At 35.8% G+C, this 22,514-nt stretch overlaps 1 protein-coding gene across 1 annotated transcript; it reads right to left on the bottom strand.

Annotated features, from left to right (window-relative positions):
• Positions 1–16,015: 16,015 nt before the first annotated feature.
• On the bottom strand, positions 16,016–17,435 carry LOC140156285 (neuromedin-U receptor 2-like). Its single transcript, XM_072179271.1, has one exon. It carries the CDS (start codon positions 17,210–17,212, stop codon positions 16,016–16,018), a length of 1,197 nt encoding a protein of 398 aa, XP_072035372.1. The 5' UTR covers positions 17,213–17,435.
• Between the last annotated feature and the right edge of the window lie 5,079 nt (positions 17,436–22,514).

Genomic DNA, 22,514 nt, shown 5'->3' with positions numbered 1-22,514 from the left:
AGAAAATGTATTGCAAGTTTACACAGGATTGTAGTCCTCCAGCTATTTCACATATCGACGTCTCTCTGTTACTTCAACATTAATGGTATCCTTTAGCAAATTGAAAATACCCTTGGTGGGCGCTTATTGGGGCATGGGTGCTTACTGGAATGGGTACAATTACCGAATAGGGTGCAACTTGCTAGACTTGAGTCCAGTCCTCGTTTACAGGGTAGGGCAGTCTTGTAATAAGACTAGTAGAGTTGCACCCTATTCGGCAATGCAGCCTATTCGGCAATCTCTCCCTGAAATGAATACGGTAAATGTAATTAGTCCAAAATTTACAAGCTCTGTTATTTCCCCAGATTTCCCAGGATAGGGGGTGGGGAAGTACATGAATAATTCATTGCCCCTCTGATATGAATCACAAGGTAGCTACTAAAAATTTTAGTCAATCCTTGCGGGAAATATCCAAGGAATATATGAAATATGTATGTTCACATAATTACAATTCTGATATGTATATTAAAGGTGGCATCTAAACATATTGTCTTGCTTAAAATAATAATAATAATTTGAACAATGCTTGTGAAACAGCTACATAAGTGGGACAGGATTAGTGATTGTATCTGTGATGCAGACAGTTAGCTTGTTGGATTTGGATCTTTCGGTTGATGTCACAACAGTTAAAGCAATATTATAACATTTTCAAAAAAAATAGATTAGCATTTCTTTGTCATAAAATGTTAGCTTTTACTGTCAGATATATCCCCTTTTATTTTTGAGCCGAACAAGCACGGCAAAGCAAAGAAAATTGGAATTTACTACCAGCGCACATGTCGCCAATACGCACTACACTCCTTCGGTCATGTTGTGGTACGACCCTTTGTTGTGTACATCACCGTCGCGCACGCCGCCGTACACACTGTGTGTTATGAACATCGTGTATGCGTTCGACTAACAATTCCATCGTAATAATAAAGGGCTGAATCAGCCTTTTATTCAAAATCTCTGATTTTGACAAAACTACAGCACCTAGAGTCTTGATTTTTGCAGGCTATATTGGTTTAATAAAGTACAATTTAATCGTGTAAAAAAATGAATTAAAAAAATTCAGTGAGGGCGTCCTCCTCAGCAAATGTTATAATATGGCTTTAAACAGTGTTTAATGCCAACTTCCATTAATGGTTGTTTTGATTTAATTTAACGTTAAGCCATAATGTATGATTTGTATAAACTTTGAATTTGTTATTCTTGACTGAAAATGCCAAAGTAATATCGCTGTCAGGAAAAGTTACTGTCCATTTTAGGCTAACATAACATGAAAAGTAGGTAATGGGGCTACGCATCCTGCACAAGAACAAATAAATGCGATGTGGAAGGATTGCTCGCTACAAGAGGACACTGAATATAATTAATAAAAAGGAAGAACAGTTTACAAACCCAAGTGTTACAATTAAACAAGACAACAAATAAACATAAATCCACAGAAATAACATGGTTAAGTGAAATAAACCCTCACTGGATATTTTGGCCGTTTAACATGATGGACTATCTGAATTATAACATTAATAAATGACTTTTTAAAATGTATTTACATAACATGTATATAGATATGAAATATTGTTCAATGCATTTTCTTTCCTGGCAGGAATTGATTAGACTGCCGACAATGTTTGGGTACATTCCAAAAGGTTTTATGAATCTTGAATGGAGTAAAATGTCAGTGAATATAAATTCAAAATGGGGTAAAAAGTGCCATTTTATTGAATAAAATTTAATTGTTTTCAGCAATAACAAAATTGTCATACAATGTGTATCAGTCAAAACTCTCAGGGAGGTTTAAAGGACCCTACAGAATTTTTGGTGGATGTAGAATATTTGATGTAACATCTACATTATTTGTTCTATTCCCATTCTATTTCCAGTAACAGTGCTTTGGGTGCTGGAGCCCCCCGCACTTTGTTAAAAATCATGTAAAATCAGCCGCTTTTTTGGCGATTTTTACCATTAAGCCCCTGCATAACTCTGAAAGCCTCTCTGAGCCCCCCCCCCCCTAGGAAAAGATCCTGGACACACCGGTGAGTAATGTTTAAGTTCTAACGAATGTCTGAGATAACGTAAAATCGATAATATATTTCTACCAGATATTCTATGTAATTATCAATTTGACGTCATTCATTAGAACTTAATTATTACTGGAAATAGAATGGGACCAGATTAAATAATGTACAATGTAGATATGTTATATCAAATATTCTATGTTGAATACTTGGAGTCTGTAGTGGCCTTTAAGCCTTTAAAAGCACTAACCATCAATAACTTCATTATAAGACCACATATGTTTGTATGTTGACATAATTATTTCAATTTGTTCTATGAAATTTAAAGAGAAATTTGTGTATAACTGCACCTTCAATCAGTTACATGTGAGGGCATAACATGCTTAGTTTATTTCAGAGTTTTTTGAATTTCTATAGTTTTGGTTAAGATATTTTAAAATAATCTTAACTGTTATGTATGTAAATATATTTTATCATACCGCAAAACCTCGTCTACAAGCATATAAGTTTTTTTTTGATGAAAGCTAAATTAATATGAAACAGCCTTATATGCCAATATAATAGATTGGTCTTACAATAGTACTTGTATAGTACTAGTACAATAGAACTCCACAATTTTATAATTTTGTTAATGGATGGTACCTGGATTATTCATCAAAAGCACACTATATGCTTGTAGACAAGGTTTTACGGTATTGTTGATTTTGGCCCACAATAATTGAAACTCTTTCTAAGAATTTTTAATGAAAACAATTTTTGGAATTACTTATAAGTAAGAATGATTAATTAGCATTTAAGTATTTGTTAGTATTTCAAATAAATAATTTGCAATAAAGTATACATTAATGATTTTGTTTAACAATTTATCAATAGGTTTTGCTGAGTATGCTGTGGTTTCATTTCAGATTTCAAGTTATTGACTTCAAACAGGCATCCTCAGTTACTAAAAATTTAATGTTTTCAAATTTCTATGACTGAAAGCGATATTTCCAGTTTATCCATTGTAACAATCACACCACCTTAAAATTTGGAACTATGAAAACTTGCACCCCACAAAACATTTTGGTACAGTCTGTGCTGGAACGACCTTGACACTGATTTCCTGAATATGCTTTCAAGAAGCATATCACACACTAACACCATTGGTTCATCTTTGTGCATCATCTTTTTTCAAGTAAATGCACTTTGTGATGTACGTGTACATGTATATTTGAAAATAGTATTGTACTTAAATATTCAAAAGAAATAATTGAGTTAAAAACTCCATTATTTGTGGAAGTTGATCAAAAATTTTGTTTAAAAGTAGCAAATATAATCCCAAAGATATCAACAGTAACAAGAGAGTTAAATTATGCAAGAAATATCACATTGATCACACTAGTTTCTAAAATACAAATACATATTAAAATATATGTAATTTAATTGATTTAATATTCAACCAAATCGGGGCACCACACCCCACGGCACCACACAGGAACTAGAATATTTAGGTTGCTGATAATATAAAGGAAGATATCAGTAATTACATGATAGAATTCTGTAATGAAGATATATTGATCACAGCAAGCTGTAGTTTTTTATGAAGTGCAATGATTTTTAATTGAATGGAATATATATCTTTTGTAGCATCATCCGCTGAATCGGAGCACCTTTAATATGAGTATTAATGCACACTTTCCACAGCAGGTTATACCAAAAAGTTTTGTGGGTGTGTATTTTTCCATATAAATTATAAAATGATAACCTGGTATGCTAATTGTTATGTTTTCTTCAGAACTTGGATGTTACATAACATTATAAATTGTGCAATTAATGCTTGAAGACCAGATATAGTATGTTCACTCTGTGCACTGGGGGGCTACCAATAAATACGAGGGGGTATCCAAATGTTTTTGACATCACCCAGAAGGAAAAGAGCTATATTGATGAAATTTTGTCAGTGTAATCACTGATCTTTATGTACATTATGGTCCAAAAATGGTCTCCTAAGTATGTTTACTTTCTTTACAGGTGGCACTAGATGGGCAGTAGGCGCATAACCTGCAAGATGGTGAAAATTGAGGCATGCAGTGTGATTAAGTTCCTGCATTTGGAGGGTTAGGCCTACAATGCTCAGAAAATCTATGATGAAATGAAAGCTATCTACGGTGATGATTGCCCATTATATGGCACTGTTGCTTTTTGAAAAAGGAATTTCCAAACTGGCCACATGTCCCTCACAGACGAGCCAAGAAGTGGACGTCAATCATTTACGGATGATGCAGCCACAGTGAAGAAACTCAAGAAAGTGGAGGATCTTATCTTGAAAAGGTTATGCGCCTACTGCCCATCATAGCGCCACCTGTAAAAAAATAAACATACTTATGAGACTATTTTTGGACCATAATGTACATAAGGACCAGTGATTACACTGACAAAATTTCATCAATATATCTCTTTTCCTTCTGGGTGATGTCAAAAACTTTTGGATACCCCCTCGTACTTAAGTCCAGAAACTACATGTATCATTCTTGTTGTTTTGTAGAGGAATATTCATTGTACATGTACAGCAAGGCAGTTCTGTGCAAAGTATCTTTCATTTGCTTCCCATTTGATGGCAGGAGAATGTATTAATATTGTCATGCACTTTGTAAAGTTGAAATGGAAAATAAACTTCTACCACTGATGCTACAGATAATAAACTGATTACAGCCTGAAATTATTAACTATTCAGACCATCATAGAGGTTTATAAAAATGAAAGATCAATTTGATTGTTTTGCTTTTTAATTTACAGTTTAACTTGAGATGGGCCAAGCAATAAAGTTTATCTGAAAGTCTGGGACACATTTATTTTCTGCAACCATAATGGGGCTCAATACGCTAGCCCTAAGGGTTAGGTGTATTGCAGCCTATTAAGGTTGCAGCAGCCCATTATGGTTGCAGAAAGAAACATGCATACATTAAATTAGTACTTCAATAGCACACTTCTTTTCCTCTCAGGTTTTGATATCATTAGATTAGAAGAAAAATCTGGGTCAAAATTGAAGGAAAAATAACACATTCTGAAGGGGGGGAACACAATTGTCACTGACACAAATAAAACCTTTTTTGTTCGTTATAGATGTTAAGTTGTTAACAATAGACTAGTTAAAATGTGTGGAGTTCAACTTGAGCATGTTGAGAGCTCTGTAACTATGGTAACTACTGTTAAAGTGTGTCGTTAAATAATAAATTGTATGATAGTGCAAATTCTTTTAATAGAAAATTGGGTCTTCAGTTCTTTTGTTACTAATTCTTGAAAATAATTTAAACTATACATGTTAAAGATGTTTGATAGCCTTACCATAGAGACTTTTAAAAACCCAGTGACCGCGCCCACCTGAAAATTGTCAGGGGGGAGCAGTCACTGGGTTTAGCAGTTGTTAATGGGTTTGCAGCTCTGGATATATGTGTATATCATGGGTTTGCCACGGTCAACCGATCCTTCAGTAGGGATAGTGTCATGCAATAATTGAATTTAATAATGCTTTTTAAAGAGGACTGTGCACTCTCAAAAATACATTAATTTAAAGCTTCTTACGGGACCTAATGTTGACTATAAATGACATTTCTAGCCAAAAATGCTAAAAAGTTATATTTTTTGTCTTAGCTGATAAAATAAAACCAATGTCCAAAGGAATGGAGTGTCTGAAAACACATAAAAGCTAAATTTCGGATATTTCCTTTTTCTAAAGTGTGTTTACACAAATTTGAGGCCAAAAAGTGAGTTCTTTTGTTTTTTAATTGTCTCCAAAATGTTTCTTTTTACATGACATATGTATACTTTTATATATCTTACATAAATAATAATTATTAAGAATTTGCAGCACTTTTAACTAATGTATTTCTGAAAGTGCAGTCCCGTATTAATTTAGGGCCAGGGACGTCATAGGTTTCACAATTCGATTTATAATTCATATTGAAAGAACGAACGATTTTGCACGTGAGCTCAACATGAGCAACATGAAATAAAAACATTTCATTAATGTAATGTATGTTGAATGCATAATTAAATCAAGGGTTACAATCGAAAATGATAAAACTGATGGTCTAGTCTAAATTGCTTTTACCAATAAAATGATAGTGTTAATAATGAACTCGAATTTATCTCAAAGTTGTTCACGTGTCTCAAAAAGCGTCAAACTTGGTGTGGCGACTGGCGGTGGATGTAGGGCAGGGCTGACAACCTTTTGGAATTGCTTGGCGTGAGACAATGTCGTCGAACAGAGGCGTACCGGGATGGTATTATTATTTGCCGACTACAATGTTCATTTTGTCACAGCACATTTGTGTAAAGCAATTGCAACAGCAATGTGGACTTTCCAGTCTCAGGATTGCCTCACAAAAATAACACTATGATCCAACGAAAATAAACACATCCCGGCCGTCATAGGTGAACCAACACTCTCTCACGAATACCGTACCGCAGGGCCGGATTTACCTTTTTTGGGGCCCTGGGTCAGGGCAAAATTTTGAGGCCCCCAAACTCGCCATAAAGAAGGCATGTGCACTAAAGTGGCCAAGTTTTGGATTACAAATAGGGGGCCTACTCGGCAGTCGCGGCAGAAGCATTACAATAATATTTACGTTGCGGAATGATGAGCGTCCCCCTAAGTTTATCCATGGGAGCTCATGGGTGGGGAGAACAGCAGAAAAAAATAAAGCAATAATTGCCTTAATGCATCTTCCTGTTTAGCTCTAAAAACACTGTGTTTTGGGGCAAACATTGGGTAAAATTACTAAATTTTACGCGCATTTAAAAGTTCATTCACTGTATCATTTTATTATACTATAGCAGTGTTTGGCATAGGAAAAACAACTGAAGCATGGGGAGGTCTTCGAAACAAGGAATTTGAAAGAAACACTTTAAAAATAAAAAGAAAACTTTATACGTCAGTCATACGAAACATCCGTGAATAACAACAGTCCTAATGTTAGAACATTAAAGAATGCCATTTGGTTACCAGCCCTTTGATAATTTATAACCCCTGCGGGATAACTTCATATTTTGTGTGTAGTAAAATTACTACGTAAATGATAGCTCCCTGAATTGTAAATTCATTCACTAGACAAAGCAAAAAACACTTCATATTGAAAATAAGAAGAAGAATACATACGACTAAAAAACGACCGGAAAAGTTAAAGATAAAGGTCCCTGGGGCATAATTATTGTACATTTTGCTCCGTGAATTCAATGAACATGATGGACAAGATGAAACGAACTTTGTTTGCCAAAATAATTGAGTGAAATAATACTGAATGCCTAGGCCTAAACAATACTGAATGCTTAAACAATACTGAATGCTTAAACAATACTGAATGCCTAGGCCTAAACAATACTGAATGCAATACTGAATGCTTAAACAATACTGAATGCCTAGGCTTAAACAATACTGAATGCAATACTGAATGCTTAAACAATACTGAATGCCTAGGCTTAAACAATACTGAATGCTTAAACAATACTGAATGCTTAAACAATACTGAATGCCTAGGCCTAAACAATACTGAATGCAATACTGAATGCTTAAACAATACTGAATGCCTAGGCTTAAACAATACTGAATGCAATACTGAATGCTTAAACAATACTGAATGCCTAGGCTTAAACAATACTGAATGCAATACTGAATGCTTAAACAATACTGAATGCCTAGGCCTAAACAATACTGAATGCAATACTGAATGCTTAAACAATACTGAATGCCTAGGCTTAAACAATACTGAATGCAATACTGAATGCTTAAACAATACTGAATGCGCTCCAAACAATACTGAATGTCTAGGCTTAAACAATACTGAATGCCCAAACAATACTGAATGCCTAAACAATACTGAATGCTTAAACAATACTGAATGCCTAAACAATACTGAATGCTTAAACAATACTGAATGCTTAAACAATACTGAATGCCTAAACAATACTGAATGCTTAAACAATACTGAATGCCTAGGCTTAAACAATACTGAATGCAATACTGAATGCTTAAACAATACTGAATGCGCTCCAAACAATACTGAATGTCTAGGCTTAAACAATACTGAATGCCCAAACAATACTGAATGCCTAAACAATACTGAATGCTTAAACAATACTGAATGCCTAAACAATACTGAATGCTTAAACAATACTGAATGCTTAAACAATACTGAATGCCTAAACAATACTGAATGCTTAAACAATACTGAATGCCTAAACAATACTGAATGCCCAAACAATACTGAATGCCTAAACAATACTGAATGCCTAAACAATACTAAATGCCCAAACAATACTGAATGCCTAAACAATACTGAATGCCTAGGCCTAAACAATACTGAATGCCTAAACAATACTGAATGCCTAGGCTTAAACAATACTGAATGCTTAAACAATACGGAATGCCTAAACAATACTGAATGCCTAAACAATACTGAATGCCTAAACAATACTGAATGCCTAAACAATACTGAATGCATAGGCTTTATACTGAATGCCTAAACAATACTGAATGCCTAAACAATACTGAATGCCTAAACAATACTGAATGCCTAAACAATACTGAATGCATAGGCTTAAACAATACTGAATGCCCTAGCAATATTGAATGCCTAAACAATGGACTTGTAATAAAACAACCTTTTTGAAAATCCCTCCATTATTGCCATGTACATTTATAATTTCAGATTTTATTCATAAGTTCTAACTGGCATGATGCAATAAACTTGTGTAAGATATTGTATTATCACGTCTTAGATACTACAGAGAACAAACGGATTACAGTATGAAATTATTTATTGTTCAGACCATGGGTAATGTGGCGTACTCAGGCCGCTCCTATCCGTGGGGCTGGAGAAAAGGTGAATTTTGCCGCCCCCTTCAACAGCCCGAAAATTTTACGATGGTTTGAAAACCCGAAATTTTTTCTTCAATACTTTAGGTATTTTTTAAAACAATTTTACGCCCTATTTTCTTTAATAATTCTTTTTGCCGCCCTTCTTCTTCTGCCGCCCCTTCCTTTTTGCCGCCCGGCCCTGCTTTTACCACGAGGGGTTAATACGAAATACACAAATTCTATTATTTTCCTTTTTAATTTGAATAAAAAAAGGTCTGAAAATCTCAATTTGCTTTTTTATGTGTTTATATTAAAAAAACATCGTATGATAATAGTTCAATTCTAATATGTGACTGGGTCGTCACATTTCGTTTCTCTTTTTAACTCGGGTCTTACATGTAAATTCAACTAAATTGGTGATTTTATTTATAATTTACAACGTCATGGTTGTCATGCAATTTGATTAATTTATAGAACTTTTGACGCAATTCGACTTAATTGGTAGGCTACTGGGGCTCGTGTGAACGAACAATTCTGGATGTGACCGGGGAATGTGAGCAACATATATTTCATTATTTTTCAATTATCAATAAATAGAAATTAATGTAATATAATTTTGTTGAATGTACTAAGTGGCCCAATAGAAACTGATAAGTGAAGTTGCATAACAATGAAGCTAATGAAATTATGTCAATCACCTACCATCCTTGAGATATTGAGTTCATTCACGATACCATTTTAGCTATATTTATTTATAACTGTTTGATAATACCGAGTATCCCAAAAAAAGGTTACACGTAGTGCACTAGTTTTTCAGGATATCACACACACGGGTCAGTGAACTTTGACACATCAGAAATCCAAAACGACGTAGATTTTTGAAAATATTTTAAGTATAATGTTAACATATATAAATATAATTTTCATAACATAATCTATTTACCCAGCCAAGTTAGCTCAATCGATAAGGTGTTCGGCTATGGCGCGAGAGGTTGCGGGTTCGAACCCTGGCGGTGCCTAGTACGCTCTCGTGAAAAAAATTGAGTTAGCTTGAAATTCCCTTGGACAAGGAAGCTAATTTGTCTCGTTGTAACCCGTACGAAACTTGGGGAGCTGATCCTGGTTGCGAATGTTATTTGTGGAATGTCTAGTGTGTGCGCTCTTGAAGCAACAAAGTCTCTGAATGGTTTATGGAATGATGTTGGGCCATAGTGGTCAGCGACAACATGTAAAGTGTGCTGAGGCTCGTGGATCAACGTCTTGGCGTTGCACATCATCATTATCAGGTCGATAATTACATTTGTACAGACGGGATCACGTGGAAATGTAAAACGCACCATCAAGCGCTGGATTACAATTAAACTAAATTAATTTTTAAAAAAATCACATTTAGAGATATCTTTCCATTCCATTTAATGAAAAGAGTCATAATCCTATTGACCAGGATAATTGAAGCTTGCACTCTCTTATTGGGTCTATAGAATTGATTGAGTCACAGTCACACACAGTTCATTAGGAATTTGGAGAAAACCTTCTGTTAATAAAATACTATGCTGAGCCACCAGCCTGGGTGGCTCACGCTCTGGTAATTTCAGATGATTGAGCTCAGTAATACATCAAAAAATGTCTTCCAATTCATGAAAACAAATAGATAATCAGCTTATCGGATTAAAAGCTTAGAGGGAAGGTCTTGCTGCTCAGCGAATGTTTGTAATTATCAGAAGGTTTTCTCCAAATTCATTCTCTAATGTTGGATTCATACAATACATACAAGAGCTTTTGATTTGAAAAGACCGCCACTTGACGATAATTTTATTCATAGCATGTCAGCGTTAAAGTATTTCTGGTACTTATTTCTAGTATTATTATTTATAGCTATTATGGCCTAATGAGCTCCGAGTTATGCATGGAACATTGAACATTAAACATTGGTGGTGTCATATTCTTTTCATATGATTATATTCTCAAACAGCTGAATATCACATTATTATCGGTCGTTTTAAAAAGGTTTCGGTGGAATTGCAGTTAAATATATGTGTTGAAAGAACACGGTAATCGTATCTTAGTTAATTGAACTTCCAGTGAGTTAATTGAAAACAAAAAACTGACAACAAATTTTCTTGTGTTGACAACATCAAAGAGGGTAATATTACTCATTATGAGCATGCGCAGATCGTAAAAACGTGTCATTTCAGCCAATGAATGGAAACGCTGTGGTATCTCATAATGTGCTTAGCCTGTGTCGTTCGGCCTATCTCGAACAAAATCACCATGCGTAGCTGTTGAAGAACTAATGGATTCAACCTACTATCCCGGCAATTTTTGACACGAAGATATAGGGATGATGACACTGTGTAGCGCACTATAAATCAGTGCGTTTTCTTTACCCTCCACTATCCCTGTAAATGTCAAGTTCACAACTTGCGTACCTAGCCCGCATTCCACGCATTCCTGAGCAACCTGTTTATACGTGACATAATACAACACGAGGGTCATTACCACCGTGCATTTGGCGGGCCATTTGAATAGGGCCAGACATATGGCAGATGCAGTATTTTATTCAGATGATGAACAGAGAGGACTTTTTATTTTTTTTATTTTAAGAGTTCAGTCAGGAATGGACATGCAATATTCTTACAGTAGACCTATATAACACAGCAGCAATTTCAACTAACAAAACTAAAACAAAGCCTGAATACAAAAGATTGTTATTAAAACCATATTGTAACATTTCTATGAAATAGATATGTATTTCTTTTCCATAAAATGTTAGCTTTTACTGCCAGCTATGTCTCCTTTTAATTTTGAGCCGTACAACTGAGGCAAAGCAAAGAAAATTGGAATTTACCTATTTACTACTAGCGCCAATACGTGTTACTCCGTCGGTCGTAATACGGAACGATCCTTTGATGTGTGTGTATGACCGTCCCGCACGCGAATTATTTAACTGTAGTTAATATTTGAATAGGGAATTCCTGTACAGAAATAATTATTTACCTGGTGTGGACGATGTGTATCGATCGCCGACCATAGCTGCTGTATGTAAGCTAAAGTAGATGTTCTCTCATTTGGTTGCCCCATCATGTTTCGGTACATTCCAAAACATTCCACAACAGACTTTCGCAGCCAGGATCAGCTCCCCGAGTTTCGTACAGGTTATAACGAGACAATAAGCAGTAAGTTTCTTGCACCATAGTCGAACGCCTTATATCGACTGAGCTAACTTGACACGCTAGTGGCGCTACTGTTTTAGCAGGGTGCATGTGTTCGAGTTTAAATTTTGTAGATACCTACTATAAAATAAAAAGTTTTAGATTGAGATATTATAAACATGAGATGTAGGCATATCATTTGGACAGTTTCAATAAATCCTGCATCAAATAAAACATATCAAGAAAGTTAATTCAAAGCTTAGCCAAGTGGGTACAAGTTAACAAGTCGACGCCCAACATATACCAATTTCTAAGCGCTCTTTAAGCAAAGTCATTGTCCATTGTAAATTCAATTAACGTATGACAAAACAGGCAAAAATAGTAACTTTTTGCATAAGATTCGCAATTTAAAGAGCATTGTCCATTGCTCATTGCAATGAATCTAGTATAGACAATATAAGCGTGCTCTTTCATTTAATAACGTAAAATTTGCAAAATACTGTAAGAATCAACCGGGGTTTTGACTTTTAAAACCTACATCTTGGTCAAAAATAGGCCGGTTTCAACAGATTTACCACATTCGCCTTACTATAAACATTGAATCTGTTTCCGTAATGAAAAAATTGTATTTAGCGGGAAGTGTTGGCTTTCGTTCGATATAAAAACTTTTTTGATTGGATGAAGGAAACTATTGGGATTTGACAAAACCAATCACAGATGCCGTATTTTCCACTAGTCACCAGATAGAAGCTCACACAGCTCTTATGATGATATGCACTCAATCGTTTAGTGTAAACACAGACTGTGTAGGGACAATGCATTGCTAGACTTACTGTGCTTGGACAAATTTGTGTACTCAGGTGTATCGAGGTGCAAACTGTGCAAAGATCCATTTACAGGAGTATCGTTTTGCAGCCAAACCTTTTGATATGTACGTAAACGTGGAATCGACATCGATCCCACATTTATTATCGTCGATTATCAACCTCAGTTTTAACCAGATGTTCAAAATGTGGTTAAAATTGTGTCCATATTCAACCCAAAGCCGACTCGTTTTCAATACACACACTACACAAAAGTATTGCAACATTGCTAAAAATGATGAATTCCGCAAACTGTAAGTTGAACATTCAGTGATCTAATAACCGGTCGATTTTACATGACGTACTGGGTGGAAATGTTAAGGTGGTACTACACCCCCGGACAACCCCTGAAAATTTTGTGACTAATTTTGCATCTTTCTCAAAAAATAACTACACATGGTAACAAAGTTATGTATATTATAGGGCAAGGAATCCAATTACTTCACTGAAATTGCAGTAATTCAAGATAAGTGGTTCATTATGTTAAGAAATGAGGTACATTCTAGTGGTACCTCTTTTCTTATCATAAATAACGTACCACTTGTCTTGAGTCACTGAAATTCCAGTGTAGTAACTGGATTCCTTGCCCCTTATCATAAATAACGTACCACTTGTCTTGAGTCACTGAAATTCCAGTGTAGTAACTGGATTCCTTGCCCCTATAATACACATAACTTTTGTTACCAGTGTGTTGTTGAGAAAAATGCAAAAATAGTCACAAATTTATCAAGGGGTGTAGTACCCACAGTAAGATTATGCTTATAAATGAGATGTAAGGTGTCACTTCTGGTGACATCATGCGCCTATTCCAGTACTTACAATGGCGCTAACACGGAAACCCGTTGAATGCAGAAACGAAGACACTTTAGTCGACAGAATGTTCAGATACCTTTACAATGGTCTCCAAATGGTTTTATTGCTTTTTGCAAGGTATCAGGAAAATGGTGGTGGGAAAATAATTCATGGATGTGAAGGGTAGAAGAAATTACCAGCATTAGAAAATAAAGGTCCTTCAAGGTCTGGGGACTCAGGAGAAAGAAAGGTCACGTGGCTACCCATTAAGGCACCGGGTGACCTTGAATCGCACCAAAACATTGTCTTGTGTGTTCATTTCGTGTTTAAATGCCAATGTAAGGGGAAATGACATATTGGAGCAATATTCAATTTACAGTGTGGGGAATTCTTTTTTTGACAATGTTGCAATACTTTTGTGTTAATAAAATAAATTTCGGGTCGAAATACAGATGATCGAAAATCGAAACTCGATAGATTTTGAGCTATTTTAATTTCCCCTTTAGTTTAATTCCCCTTGTTTTAATTTCATATAGTTTCAGATCTATCGTAACATTGTTTGTACACTTTATACGTCTTCAGATGTTCAGTAAGAATCTACATAAATGACGAAAAGGAAGGTATGTTTCACTTGTACCACGATTTTTATTCTGGGGTATACATGAATATCTTTATATAAGACTAAGAGCAATGATCTGTTTTATGAAACTACACCTATGTTGTCGTCCTGACAACATTTACTACCAAAATACATACTTATTCATTAACCAAAAGCTACCAAAGTTCTTAATATCTGATCCAGAAATTGCACTTACTTTGTGTACGTTTCAGCAACACTGTTGCCCCGGAACTGTTGCCCGGGACTGTTGCCATTGTCAACACTTGATGATGAGTGATTCCTATTGGCAACCGACGCTAGATATATCTCCATGGTAGGTCTTGGTGATGCCAGTTGATTTTCCATCTGGGGATTTTCTTGAACCCAGTTCTAGAAACTCATCAAAAATGTGTGAGAGTTGATACTGTCCGTCGTCTCTGTTCATGGTGGTGCCCCTCCTCTTTCTAATTTCTATAGCCTCCTTTATCCAGCGTGCGAATCGTTCTTGTTCAGTGCCAATGATCTCAGCGTCCCCCATTCAATAACATGATTTTTGTCGACTACGTGATCTGTTATTGCTGACTTGTTAACTGTTGTAAGGGATTCTTTTCTACTTGCTCTGGTAATTACATTTCTGTGTTCTTCGAGCCGCGTTCCAAATGTCCTCCCAAATCACTCATCATCAAGTGTTAGCAAAGGCAACAGTGTTGCTGAAACGTACACAGAGTAAGTGCAATTTCTGGATCAGATTTCAAGAACTTTGGTTAATGGTTAATGAGTTTACTCTACCGATCCTCTACTCTACTCTATTAAAATACGTAAATCTTTGGAGTAAATATTTAATTAAAGAAAATACACATAATATCGTTGCGAATATTTACCACCAAATTCGAGTAATTATCTAATAAATTTAGAATCTATTGTTTTTATATAAACATCTATCTAAAAGTAAGTACCTATGCTAAATTTGGAATATCCAGTCGAAGCAGAATTTGTTTCTAAAAACATAACGAACAAAACCGCAGTGATTTATAGCGCGCTACGCACAGGCACAACGCTTAGGCGTTGATCCACAAGCCTCAGCACACTTTACAGGTTGTCGCTGACCACTACGGCCCACATCATTCCATAAACCATTAAACAACAATTCAGGGACTTTGCTGCTTCAAGAGCGCACACCCCAGACATACCACAAATAACCTTCGCAACCAGGATCAGCTCCCCGAGTTTCGAACGAGACAAATTAGCTGTGAGTTCCTTGTCCAGGGGAATTTCAAGCTAACTCAATTTTTCCACGAGAGCGTACTAGGCACCGCCAGGGTTCGAACCCGCAACCTCTCACACCACTGTCGAACGCCTTATTGATTGAGCTAACTTGACTGCTATTTACGCATTATGACACCTCATTTGTCCACAAAAGTCTAAAACGCTCTTTTGGAAAAAAAATTAGAAATTGGCAGGTGAGATTTCTCACCTATCCACACAAGCTACATGTGTATCATTTTCAACCAAGTCTCTGCATGACACCGTAGCCATAAAACCACCTTAAACACTTTCGATTTACTCTTTCCAGCACATAATGAGCTTGCATTTTGATAACAAGAAATATTATAAATACGTTCTTATTTATGTAACTAAACAAGTTACCCTAATTTGATACTAATTAACTCTCGCTTGTATGCACCAACAGTTTGTTTCTGTCCGTCGTTCTTCTTCCCCCTTCGTTATCATGTTTATGTGCTTGATGATACTGTTTTCAATGTTGTGCCACCTTTATTGGTTGTTGTTGAGCCACAGTTGAATGCGGTAAAAAATGCTTTCCGATATCGAGCGTTGGTGGCACTGTAAATTATTGGATTTACAGAAGAATTTACCAAATCTAAGATCCTTCCAACCAAAAGCACAATCTGTATGTTGTTATTATCAAAATAATAAATATCGGTCAAGTTAGCAATAAAGTAATATATTTGAACAAATTGGTAGGGAGATAAACACAAGAAGAAAATGATGCCGTTAAGAACAAGCATTCGTGCCACCGCGTTACGAGTTTTTGTGGCTTGATTTTGATTGCCTGTTTTTTCACCTCCCTCACTAATATCATCTCGCTGACTGAGACGATGAATGATCAACGCGTACAATACCGTACTGAGGCAGATGGCAACAATATACGGTACAAACTCACAGATAGTCGCAACAATAGGCCATCCAGCTGTCACTGGCCCACAGATGTTGATCACAGTCGGTAAACGATTCTGATATTTCTCAGGCCAAACAACGCAGTATCTTGCCAGTTCACCAGACCAGTTTGGAGTAACGAGAGCCGCGAAGATGATGGCTAAAAGCCAGGCTCCGGAAACCATCTTTATAGTGTGAGCTTTGTCATTTATCATCCGATGCTTAAATGGAAAGCAAATAGCGAGAAACCGTTCTATACTCACCAGAGTCACCAAGCTTATCGAAGCAAAGTATCCTATGTATAATGCAATCGTTCGACTCGCACACGCTGAGACACTTTTCCAAGGGCCACCCACTGCAAGATCTGATGATCTGTTGAAATATGTAGCGACCGTTTTTAGAAGAATAAGAATCAAATCAGCGCAAGCCAAGTTGGCAAGGTAGAAGTTGGTCGTGGTTCGCATGTCACGGACTCGAACGAGAGTCCATAAGAATGCGAGATTGGTTGTGAAACCGATTGCAATTACTATTGGGAATACATAACTGATTAAGAATTTTTCTATTGGAGTGTAGAACAAATTCTCCACGGCCTCATCGGGAAAGTAGTAGAGAATCTGAAGTATGGTTCCTGCGGGACAGTTAGGTATTTCAAATGGTAGATCAGCCTCATCTGTCCCATTTGGGTCTGTCATGAAGTGCTCATATGTGCTGTTGTCAGGGAAATCCTCTTTTGTATAAGCCAAAGTGGTTTCCATTGTACATCAAATATCGAAGTTCAATTATTCAAACAAAGTTACCAAGCTCGGCTATTAATTGAAATTAGTGAACTTAAAATCAGAGGAGTTGGCACAAGGTCATAAGTAAGAAGTAAGGGACCATTAGAAAAAGCTGCTACCGTGACAGATAGTATGACAGAGGCGTGAATGTATAGCTAACATTTCCAACAAAGTTAATGATCTACTTACTGTCGAGCTGTATACAAACTTGTGAGATTGCTAACTCAATGTTTTAGAAACACCACTACCAGAAGATTGAGAATTGCGTTACATCTCACCAGTGAAAAATCAGAACGATACATGTTTCCTACTTATTTATCTTTTAGAAACATATAAGAAACATATTATTAATTTTCAGCCTCTCTGCTGATTGGTCGATTGCTCCAGCAAGTCAGAGGAGACTCAATCCATCAATGAGGGCAGTGCAGTTATGTATATAGTACCTGGCTTGTATTTTCCCCATCTAATCTGTTGTCAGAATATTTTACTGACATGATACAAGGGCGAACACGGTAATTGACTCAATTTGCTATAAATGATATTAAAATAACTCAATCTGAAAAAAAAAACCCCGCCTCTTTGCATCTCCTAATAGTGTGTTGTTATTTTAATGGTTTGTGGAATGATATGGGGCCGTAGTGGTCAGCGACAACCTGTAAAGTGTGCTGAGTCTTGTGGATCAACGTCTAGGCGATGTACGTAGCGCACTATGTAAATCACTGCGCTTTTTTTGACGCTCTGGATTGATCTCGAGTCTTTGCCATAATTTTGATGCGATAATGATATGTATAAAAAATAATACAAACAGTTGAATCTTGATAAACTGTGTAAATCAAAAGAAATTGAAAGATTTGGATGGTAACGATTCAACTACAATTGCGAAATTAAATACTTATTTTCCAATTCTATGTAATGATGTCGATTATGCCGTGTGCTGCAATTGGGGGGGGGGGTAAAATAGTTTTGTTTAAAGTGTTTGATTCAATTTTCATTTACTTTTCGTTTGATTATAATTACCACTGAATGTATTATGCCGCTTACGTGAGACCCGATCAACCCTCTTATGTCTTATATTCAGAATATTACAAAATGTTTGACGACACTTTACTAATCTTGTCTAAATTTTGTAACGGACCCACTCCAAACAACAGACTAAAATTTTATTCGTGGATGGAAAACTTTCATATCGCTTGCAAAACATGATACGAGTAGACCAATTTTGTTGTAATTGTGTTGAATATTTATGCATCCATTTAAAATATCCTGACATGTATAACAAAAGAAGTATATCTACACTGGTGAAACGTGCATTTTTGAAAAATCGATTAAATTCATCTTCCATAACACCTTTCGGCTCGCCAAAAATTTCTTGCCTCCCTCCAGTTTTACCCTCCCAGGGCTCATAACTATTGCACAGCCCCTTATAAATAAGAACCTAATTAGTACCTAAAATACAGTGACAAAAGTTCTCAAACAAATCCAATTTGAGATGATGTTACATACCGGTACTCTTGAAACAAAATCATTAGAGGCGAGGCGTTTCTAGTAGACGTTCATTAAAGTAGAAAAGGTTCTTTCTCAGATCCAAGTAATCTGGTATTCAAATACCAAGTATTTCAATTCCTATAGACCACTCTGTTGTGGTGTTTCTGTATGTTTGATGAACACTCTTTTTAATTTTGACAACTGGACAAGATGATGAACTCATAAATAAACAGCAACCAGGAAGTTTGGTAACGGCATCAACATCAAGACCAAACATGAAACATTTTTCGTAATCATTAGGGGCTGTGCAATAATTATGAGCCCCCGGGGGGGGAATTTCCAAACGGTCGCCAAAACTCGCTTGCCCCCCTCTCGGCCCGCCAAAAATCGCTTGCTCCCCCTCTCAGCCCGCCAAAAAATCTTAAGGAGGTGAAGCAATTTGAATGCCTGGGTTCAATGATTAACAACATCGGTAGCAGCACTACTGAAATTAAGAGAAAACTGGCTATTGGTGCAAGGACAACTGTGCAAGGCATGTGAAGCATATGGAAAAGCCGAGGCCGCATATCTGTGATATTTTAATTCTTCTACACACTCGCTATGAAATGATCAATGCAATTTTTGCCAAGATGCAAGATGCTGTGAACTACCAGATCACAACAGTTTAAAATAGTTGCTAACCTAAATCTTATACCTATCCGATTTTAGAAATCCATAATAAGTTTCTTAATTCAACCACTGAAAGCAAATCAAAAGTTATATTCAGGTAGTTTACCTTAGTGAAAGCATGAACAAGAAAACACGTCGGATTTTATATAGATAAGAGGACTAAATTTAATGAGTTATAAAAAGACCTGTTGATCAAATTTGAAATGAGCTGTATTATGGTATCGCTCATTTCTTTACAACTAGTCAAACGAATCCAATAAAATTTAGGTACATGTATATGCAAAATAAAATGAGCCTTTTTTTCTTCAAATATTTGATTCCGACGCCCATTTCTCGACTTATGTTCATTTGCTAATCTTTATTTACCCGTTTTGTTTTTCTGGGACACACTGAATATGAGATATCTGAATATTGGTTATAAACAAATTGAATCGATTAACCACGTGACCATGTGAGTAACATATTCCAACGCCAGGTTCGATTTGAAAATGCAAGCCCAGCTACAACACTGCCCTCTTTGATGAACGGGCCTTCACTGATTTGCTGCAACAATCGGCCAAACAGCAGGGAGGATAAAATTAATGATAATTATGTTCCTCATTCTAATGAAATAAGTAGGGAACATATAACATTCCTTATTATTTGTCGCTGGTGAGACGTAATTCTCAATCTTTTGATAGTGTTGTTTCTAAGGCATAGATAGGGCGGGAGATAGGGCCAACAATCTGCCTCGTTTGTACAGCTTGACAGTAAGTATATATCATTATAACTATGATGGGAGTCATTGTCAGTGGATTATTTCAAGGTATATTACTATTATTTACGGAAACCATCATCATCATCATCATCATCATCATCATCATCATCATCATCATCATCATCATCATCATCATCATAATTATCATAGTCTTCATCATCGTCGTTTTATTATTATTATTATTATTATTATTATTATTATTATTATTATTATCATTATCATTATCATTATTATTATTATTATTATTATTATTATCATCATCATTATCATTATCATTATCATTATTATTATTATTATTATTATTATTATTATTATTATTATTATTATTATCATTATTATTATTATTATTATTATTATTATTATTATTATTATTATTATTATTATTATCATCATCATCATCATCATCATCATCATCATCATCATCATTATTATTATTATTATTATTATTATTATTATTATTATTATTATTATTATTATTATTATTATTATTATTATTATTATTATTATTATTATCATCATCATCATCATTATCATTATCATTATTATTATTATTATTATTATTATTATTATTATTATTATTATTATTATTATTATTATTATATAAAATTGAGAGTTTATTTATTTCTATTATCGACAGGTTGGCTAATTTAGAGCAAGTGTGTGGTACAAAGTTCCCAGGCCTGGAGCCTACGTATTTCTGGATTTCTGCTCGCGAATGTTTTTGTGTTGGTGTCTTCGACAGTGTTAACGCCTGGCATGATAGCATTTATATCTGAAGGTCTCTTACTATCTAGTGCCAACTCTCCCGGTTTTCAGTAATTGAACTATACATTTGATATAAAATGGAAACCATTTTGGCTAATTCAAATGATGATTTTCTTGACAACAGCATCTATGAGCACTGAACATGACAGACCCAAATCGAACAGACGAGACTGATCTACCATTTGAAATCCCTGACTGTCCCGCAGGAAGCAAACTTCAGATTCTCTACTACTTTCCCGATGAGGCCGTGGAGAATTTGTTCTACACTCCAACAGAAAAACTCTTAATCAGTTATGTATTTCCAATAGTAATTGCCGTCGGTTTCACAACCAATCTCGCATTCTTATGGACTCTAGTTCGAGTCCGTGACATGCGAACCACGACCAACTTCTACCTTGCCAACTTGGCTTGCGCTGATTTGATTCTAATTCTTCTAAAAACGGTCGCTACATATTTCAACAGGTCATCAGATCTTGCAGTGGGTGGCCCTTGGAAAACTGTCTCAGCTTGTGCGAGCCGAACGACTGCAGTATACATAGGATACTTTGCTTCAATAAGCTTGGTGACTCTGGTGAGTATAGAACGGTTTCTCGCTATTTGCTTTCCGTTGAAGCATCGGATGATAAATAACAAAGCTCACTCTATAAAGATGGTTTCCGGAGCCTGGGTTTTAGCAATTATCTTCGCGGCTCTCGTTACTCCAAACTGGTCTGGTGAACAGGAAAGATACTGCGTTGTTTGGCCTGAGAAATATCAGAATCGTTTACCGACTTTGGTGAACATCTGTAGGCCAGTGAAAGCTGAATGGCAAATTGTTGCGACTACCTGTGAGTTTGTACCGTATATTGTTGCCATCTGCCTCAGTACGGTATTGTACGCGTTGATCATTCATCGTCTCAGTCAGCGAGATATTAGTGAGGGAAGTGAAAGGACAGGCAATCAGAATCAAGCCACAAAAGTTCGTAACGCGGTAGCACGAATGCTTATTCTTAACGGCATCATTTTCTTCTTGTGTTTATCTCCCTACCAATTTGTCCAAATATATTACTTTATTGCTAACTTGACCGATGTTTATTATTTTGATAATAACAACATACAGATTATGCTTTTGGTTGGAAGGATCTTAGATTTGGTAAATTCTTCTTTAAATCCGATCATTTACAGCGCCACCAACGCTCGATATCGGAAGGCATTTATTACTGCATTTACCTGTGGCTCAAGAATAACCAAAAAACCTGGCACAACATTGGACTTAATATAAAAAACTAAACTAAAACTAAAACTAAAAAAAATATCATCTAGAACATAGAGAAGGGAAGAAGAACGACAGACAGGAACAAAATGTTGGCGCATTCAAGCGAGAGTTTAATTAGCATGATAAAGTATTAAAATTGTAGTATAATTTATAGAATAATTTGGCATGATTGGGGGCACGGTGGCGCAGCGGTACGGGTCCCGGAATATCCGATAAATTTAAGTATAAATCTAATAATACATCGCAATCGGTGGGTTGCAAGTTCGAGCCATCGTGTTGTGCACTTGGACAAGGCGCTTTATGAAAAGAAAATCCGATTTGCTGTAAAACTGTAATATTTAGACTTTCCC

Source organism: Amphiura filiformis, chromosome 1 (genome assembly GCF_039555335.1).
Source record: "Amphiura filiformis chromosome 1, Afil_fr2py, whole genome shotgun sequence".
Lineage (NCBI taxonomy): Eukaryota > Metazoa > Echinodermata > Ophiuroidea > Amphilepidida > Amphiuridae > Amphiura > Amphiura filiformis.
The sequence above is the reverse complement of the archived record's forward strand: the minus strand, read 5'-3'. Positions and strand labels throughout refer to the sequence as shown.

What these genes read in the sequence shown, in the direction of transcription:
- LOC140156285 (XM_072179271.1), bottom strand. Translation starts at nt 17,212, where the DNA reads ATGGAAACCACTTTGGCTTATACAAAAGAGGATTTCCCTGACAACAGC.